The 7336-nt window shown below is 38.4% G+C and overlaps 1 protein-coding gene across 2 annotated transcripts in view; it reads right to left on the bottom strand.

Moving 5' to 3' along the window:
• Positions 1-567: 567 nt before the first annotated feature.
• The window catches only part of LOC138027246 (retinol dehydrogenase 13-like), a 6953-nt gene continuing 184 nt past the window's right edge, over positions 568-7336 (bottom strand). The window contains exons 1-4 of one of the 2 annotated variants that reach the window (XM_068874800.1): positions 7325-7336; positions 6847-6981; positions 4673-5239; positions 568-989 (exon numbers count right to left, since the gene is read on the bottom strand). The exon at positions 7325-7336 is cut by the window's right edge and continues 183 nt beyond it. In XM_068874800.1, the coding sequence (XP_068730901.1) occupies positions 670-989; positions 4673-5239; positions 6847-6981; positions 7325-7336 (1034 nt within the window). In that variant the 3' untranslated portion in view covers positions 568-669. The remainder of the gene's footprint in view (positions 990-4672; positions 5240-6846; positions 6982-7324) is intronic. The other variant, XM_068874801.1, reaches the window with a different exon arrangement.

Below are 7336 nucleotides of genomic sequence, written 5' to 3'. Positions count from 1 at the left end.
GATTAGACACATAATGGGATTAAAATAGATGGGCAGGGAACTCCTGGTCAATTCATATTATCTCTCATGCAACATATTGCTCAATAATATTGAATTCTGCAATGTTAACCCATTGACTCGTAAAATCATCTGGCGTTAGACAGAGTAAAATACTCAGTCTGTTTAGGCGTCAAAGGGTTAATTAACTTAACCAAAAATTAGGAACAAAAACTGTCTCTCCTAGTAACTAATTAGCATGCTGCATTGATGAAATAAATGGGCATTACTAAACCACGAAACACCAAAACACCATGTATGACCCCATCATACATTGAATACTTAAACCAACAAAGGTTGGATTTGAGATTAAATATTGTTTTAGGTCTAATTAGGCCTAAAACATTATTGCTCCTAATTCACTGAGATTAAGATTAGGATTCAGATTCACGCGCACGGATGCAAACCCCGACCAAACGCAAAAGTCTAGCGAGGTTCAACCTCCATGTCCACGTTTTGTAACAAGTGACCTGTACTTTAAACCTGTCCATATAGATTATAGTATAGTAAAGACAAACAACCTAAAGATGTCAGTTTAAAACTTTACATGACACGGCGCTTACACATTGCAAAATAATACAAGTCATACATATATGAAGGTCAGATATGTCTTTATCCAATAATTATATGACATCAGTGTTTCCAGTTTTCACCAGTTAGGCTCTCGCTGATTTCCCATAACTTCTTTGCCACACCGGGATCATCAATGATAAATTTGTTTGAATTTTCCTTTACTTTACAATCACTGTAGTAAAGCCCAGATTCACTTGCTGCCTCCTCTGAAACTGAACAGTAAATTGTTGTTTGTGCTCCCTGCCTGGAATCCTTAAATGTCAACCATGACACGAATCCAAGCAGCTGCTTCAATAGAGGTTTTTGTAAAAATGCGTAGTGACGCCAAATTTCTGTGGCTACAACACCAGGATGAAGAACATAAGCTGTTACTCCATAACCTGTGACAAGAACAAAAACAACTGATTTAGTACAAGATCAAATCAATAATCCGTTGTGCAGTGTTTTGTGGTGCTATGGCTGATACAGCTAAAAAACAATTATGACTAGTCAGAATTATTACCGGTATTGTTTTTGGGTTGGCAATTTCCAGATGATTGACGGCATGGCACGTGTATTATTGTTAATTTTCATCTAATGCTGAACATCATGACATTCCAATAACATCTAAATATAACTATGACTAGCTATTATGTATACTTAAAAATTCTTCTGCAGTGGCGAGAGCATGCACTCGCCTCTCACCAATGTGGCCCAGATTCGATTCCCAGACTCTGCGTCATATGCAGGTTGAGTTTGTTGGTTTTCTCCTCTGCTCCGAGAGTTTTCCTCTGGCTGGTATACTCTAGTTTTCCCCTCTCCACAAATACCAATATTTGAATTGATTTGAGTTAATTTTGCTTCTACAGTTTGCTCTAGTGCTAAATCCACTGACACTTAAATAAAGTTATTATTATTATTATTATTATTATTATTATTATTATTATTATTATTAGTAGTAGTAGTAGTACGTAGGAGTATCATTATCATTATTATTATTATTATACTTCTAAAGGGGCTTAAGAAGAGCAGATGAGAAATAACTTGAAGAAGTAAAACAACATTTTAAATTTTTTTTTACAAGACAATTAGCTGGCATGAGTAAGTTAACACATTTTAAAATGCTTTTTATTTCCTCGATATTATCTAACAAATTAAGGTTGATGACCTCTAATATAATCTCCATTCATCTCCCTTTGAACCAATCAATGATATAACTTATACATGAACGGTTATAGAACCTGCTCTAAATAATAAATGCTGACTAGCTCCATCAAATCGCAGGACTTAATGTTATAACTAACAATAAGCCAATTTGACAACTTTAGATTATACTTCTAGCACTTGATGCCAAATCAAGATGTTTTAATTAGTACTTTGGTAGACAAAACGTCCCAACATGATCCAGTCTGATCTAAACTTGTTGAAGACAGTGACAGTATACTACCATTTGCGTCCATCCTTGAAGTGTGACAAATAATTTGACCCACTGAAGTAAAACTTCACGCAAAATTATTTTGCACCAAGTTTTACTTTTCAAACGTTAATGGTTTGTCCGGTAATGTGTTTTTGATCAATGAAACGTTGGTGGTTACATTGTGCATGTTGTCAATTTCACTACATAACCGCCAGCGTTTCATTGGTTAAGAGTGACACATAGCCGATCAAACCATTAACGTTTGAAAAGCAAAACTTCACACAAAATATGTCATGCTTCAAGGATGGATGCAAATGGTAGTAATCACCAAATCCCACTGATTTCAGTTTGTGAATGATATTCACAAATGGCAGTTTGGCCCTTGATGAAATAATGAAAAGAACAACAATGAATATGAGATAGTTTAAACAGATTGTGGAAAGTATCAACCTGTTTCCCTTTTAACTGTACCAAGTAAGATCCTGGAAGCAGAAATAAAAGATAGACTGGTGCAGCACGCCTTTGGTGACAATCAGTTAATCACAGAGAAGCAATGGGCTTACCGATGCAGCTACTCGACTGAGCTCTTCCTTGCACATCTGACAGAAACATTGAGGGGAGCTTTGGACTCCAGTAATGTTGTCGCAGTATTAACCTCAAGAAACTTCGGAGACTACTCATTTCAGGAGCTTTAGAGACCGGTCATTATTTACTGGGGGGGGAAGGCCACTATTTTTTGAACTCCACTTTGGGGAGGGCCATGTTTAAAAAAAGTTCATTGAGGCAAGGCTGTTGCCTAACAGGAGCCCGGTAGCCTGGGGCTCCCAAAGAATAGCTCTGGGCGCCTTAATTTTTCACAGCAACACCTTTCACTTCATATGTTGGGCTCCTAAGTTCTAAGCGTTTAGCTCTGATGGCCCCTTTAAAGTTTTCTTAGGCAGCAGCCTTGCATTGAGGGGAGGGCTACGTGTTTTTGAGATTATAAGTATAATTACCACCAGTCTCTGAACTCAGAGTTCTCTTGAAATGCGTCACTCTACCCCGTGGATTTTAATTTGTCACTGGCCGCTTCAAAAACACTGCAGTCATCGTCATCATCGTATCCATCGTCGTCACCATCATCATCACGATCATCATCATCATAATTCAGATCATCATCATCTTCATTGTCGTCGCCATGGTCAGTACTGGTACTGGTTGCAGTATTGCCTCCATTTTTGCCTAGTAGGCTGGAAAGGTAGTCCCTTGCGTCACTGCTAAGCCGAGTTGTATCATGTTGGAATACCAATAACTCCAACCATTTCTTCTCTCTTTCGTTTAATTTGAAAACAAGCTCTTTTACTATATGACTTTTGTCACAGCGAAAGTCCTTGTCTAATCCAGGGGTGATCTTTTTCATAACTTCTGATGTCCTCTGAGAGGTACGCATAGCCTTACGTTTTGCCGCATGGTGTTTGTTCTGTTTTTTTTTTATCGCGATTTTCTCTTGAAGGCTCCAAAATCTACCTGAAAGAGATTCGAGGCCTTCCTTCCAAGGTCAGTTAACTTTGATCTTGTGGAAACCAGCTTCTCTTTTAAGTGGCGCAGCTCAGAAATTATGTCCTCGTCAAACTTGTATGATGTTCTTCGGCCAGCTTTGGAGGATAACGACAATAGTGGTTAAGACGACGACGACGATGATGACAATGACGACACTGGTGGCAGCGTAAGCGATGCTGTCAATGAAGGCAACAATGATGATAACAACAAAGAAGTGCAAATAAGTGACATTCTGTGTACTACAAAATCTGGTAGAACATGCAGGACATGGAAAGGACGATATCTTTATTATTGATTCTTTTAAACACGGTTAATATCTGACTATAGGAAAAGCTGAGTTATTTATAATCCACTTTTTTACTCTTTTGCCATTGGGGAGGGTCACAATTTTTTAATTTGAGTTTTTGGAGGGTCAATTTTTTTTAAACCCTTTATGGGCGTGGGCCACAACTTCTTGGCCAAACTTTTTCTCAATTTAATGGCCCTCTTCCCCCCCCCAGTAAATAATGGCCGGTCCCTTACTTTCACTGGTGTATCAGGTTCAACGGTTAGGAACAGATTAACTGCATGATTACACATATTTTTAAGTAGAGAAGTAAAAATTGTAAATTGTTAATGTTTAATTGTATTAGTTTCTTACTTAGTTCACGTTTTAAGAATTGTAATATATAAGAATGTTTTCAGAAATGTGTTTAGTTATAATTAATAGTTTTTAATTGGAAGAGTAATAATTATTTTGTTGGGGTGTAGGGATGGTGCAGTGGTGAGAGCACTCGCCTCCCACCAATGTGGCCCGGGTTCGATTCCTTGACTCAGCATCATATGTGGGTTGAGTTTGTTGGTTCTCTACTCTGCACCGAGAGGTTTCCTCTGGGTACTCCGGTTTCCCCACTCCTCAAAAACCAACATTTGACTTGATTTGCGTTGATTTGCTAATTTCACTTTACAGTGTCCCCAATTAGTGCTCCAGGGCTAAATCGACTAGACACTTAAATAAAGTTCCTTTCCTTTCCTTCCCTCCTAGTGCAAGACCCCACAAGCTTTTTAGCTTTAATTTTTATCGTGTGTATAAATAAAGATACTATTCTATTCTAGTCTATTATTATTACTAGAATACATGCGTCTGACCTTCTAATCGCCGACTTAATTCCTTTGTGAAAACAACCTGAGCAAGTTTGGACTCAGCATAGCGGTGCAAGCCATCAAACTTTAGTGTCTGATTTGAAACTTTGAAGTCATCTACATGCAGCTGGCTCAGACTTAACTTCTTCGTTTCACTGCCCATTGATGAGACATTTACAATGCGACTCGGTGCTGACATCTTCATTTTCTCTATCAGTAGCAAGGTCAACAGAAAATGGCTGAGGTAATTCACTTGGAATATCATTTCATTGCCATCCTCTGTGGCACTGTGGTAGGATCCTAACAGCCCTGCATTGTTGACAAGGATATCCAGCCGTTCCTCCGTTTCATTTATGAGCTTTGCAAAGGCTCTTACAGACTCAAATGAAGACAGATCAACAACTCTGACAAGAACTTTATCACTTGCAGTTTCTGCTATGATATCCTTGGCAGCTTGATTGGCCTTTGCCTCGTCTCGACAAGCCAAGATCACCTTAGCACCTCTCCTAGCAAAATCGAGAGCAGTCTCTTTGCCTATGCCTGTATTTGCACCAGTAACAACAGCAGTTTTACCTGCAACAGTGAAACAAAAAATTATGAGCTAATCACTAAGATGATATAACCTGTAGGCGTTTTGAATTTATTGAAAAAGAAAATGCTTATTCAAATTTTGGCCATCTTTATCTCAACAGAAATATCCATTGGAGTGTGAATGTTTTATGATACTATCTCAATTCTCAGTCGTAATACAACTATGTGTTGGCCCTAGTGATGGAAATGGGCCTACACATGGACAGAGAAAAAGTTTCCCGCCTAGGTTTTGCAAGTCTAGTTATACAGAGTTCATATAACAAGCTACAATAATTATTTTAATAATAGAGTTGAAAAACTACTCATCTCTGACTGGCTAAAAATGTGTAGTCCTCATGTAATAAAGGTGCAAATTTGTAACACTTCTCAGACTAGATTTTGCAGGTCTAGTTGTACAGACTTCATAGAACAAGGTAGAATAATAATTATTGTATAGTTGAAAAACTTCTCAGTTCTGATTGGCCAAAAAGAGTGCAGTTCTCATGTAACATGTACAAGAGCAAATAACAAATGCACAGGTCCAAGTTTACAGTTCAATGGCTTTTAAACATGAACAGTCTTGCAAACAGACGAAAAGAGAGATTGGTAATCCTCACACTTTTCTGGCAATTTTAGCAATTGGCTCATTAATATACCTATGAAGGACTCAATGACTCACTTCATTCAACGAGTCCTTTGCAGGAACAAATGAGCCCAACAAATTTACCTGTTCTCAACTGAGTGGCTTCACAGCTCATTTGGTTGAGCATTCGACCCAGTCCTGGGTTCGAATTTCATTAGAGCCACCTGAATTTTTCAGTTGTCTCTTAACCCCTTGACTCCTGGGGGTTCCCCATTGACGAGTAAAATAGTCTGGCGTTAGACAAAGTAAAATACTAAGTGTGGCCAGTTGAGGGGTGAATGGGTTAAAGCCGCTTAAATTGTCCAGATAAATGCAAGGATCACTATTCTTTTTCTTTTTACCTGCGCTTCAAATAATTTTATACGTCCATTTCCGTCTTGTGAAAGTTTGAATTTGACAAATGTTGTATCTATTTCAACCAATCAGTTGAATGAACTACAAAGAAAATTATACAGCACCTGCTGTCAAAATTTCAATTGTTTGATGTTGTCTTCTCTTCGTTTTTTCGCGTTCATGTATTTTTAATTAGTAATTATGTGATTTCTTGTGTGTTTTTTTGGTATATTAAAATAAGCACTTGCAAATTTTCAGACAACAAATAATGAAATTGTTTGTCTGAAAAAGTTACTCAAGCTCATTTACCCCAAATTGCACTCGAAATCACGTGATTACCTATACCTAAAACCGTTGTGACAGTGGTTGTTTACCATTTACAAGCAGAAACCGGTTGGTACTTGGTTTGTTCAAATGGTAAGCAAATACTCCCAAATGGGAAAGTCAGTTGGGATAGGCGTGTACCATTTACAAAATTTGTTCAACTTTACTGAGAGAGTCTGGAGGGAGGCAAACTCACGCGGGAATGCAAATGGTAAACACGTTACCAAAATGGGCTTTCCGCATTTTTTTGGTAAATGGTCAACAACCAGTGACTCCTATCACGTACATCGATCTATTCCAATTTCCTTACCATTTAATCGAGCCTTGCTCCTGCAGACACCACCGCTAAAATACAACTTTATCAGCTGTGTTAGGATAATGATTACCACCGCAGCACCGACAAACTTCAAGGTTATAGTAGCAATTTCATGGTCTGGCGCCTCATCTGTTTCGTATTAAAATCAACCACAGATGAAGTTGTTGAATCCCGCATTCTCACAAGAATAATAATATTCATTCTGTAAATGTGGTTCTCATCCCGCCCTAACCTCACACATTCTTTTCCTTTCGCGCCCTCTCTATAGAACAGAACGCCTAGTTGCTCGTTAATCCCGCCGTAGTCTCTCGAGAGGCTGGGGGCTTGTTCGCAGGCTAAGGAATCGCATTCTCTTCATAGTTGAATTGCATAGAGAGAACAAACTTGGTTAGCAACACATCAAGATTATTTTGGGGGCGTGTTTCAACAATTGAAAGCACTTCGAACAGTGAATACTTTTACACAAGCTTACCTTTGGCTTTCT

The sequence above is a fragment of the Montipora capricornis genome, chromosome 12 (assembly GCF_036669925.1).
Source record: "Montipora capricornis isolate CH-2021 chromosome 12, ASM3666992v2, whole genome shotgun sequence".
In the NCBI taxonomy this organism is placed as follows: domain Eukaryota; kingdom Metazoa; phylum Cnidaria; class Anthozoa; order Scleractinia; family Acroporidae; genus Montipora; species Montipora capricornis.
This window is presented reverse-complemented; position numbering and strand designations above follow the sequence as displayed.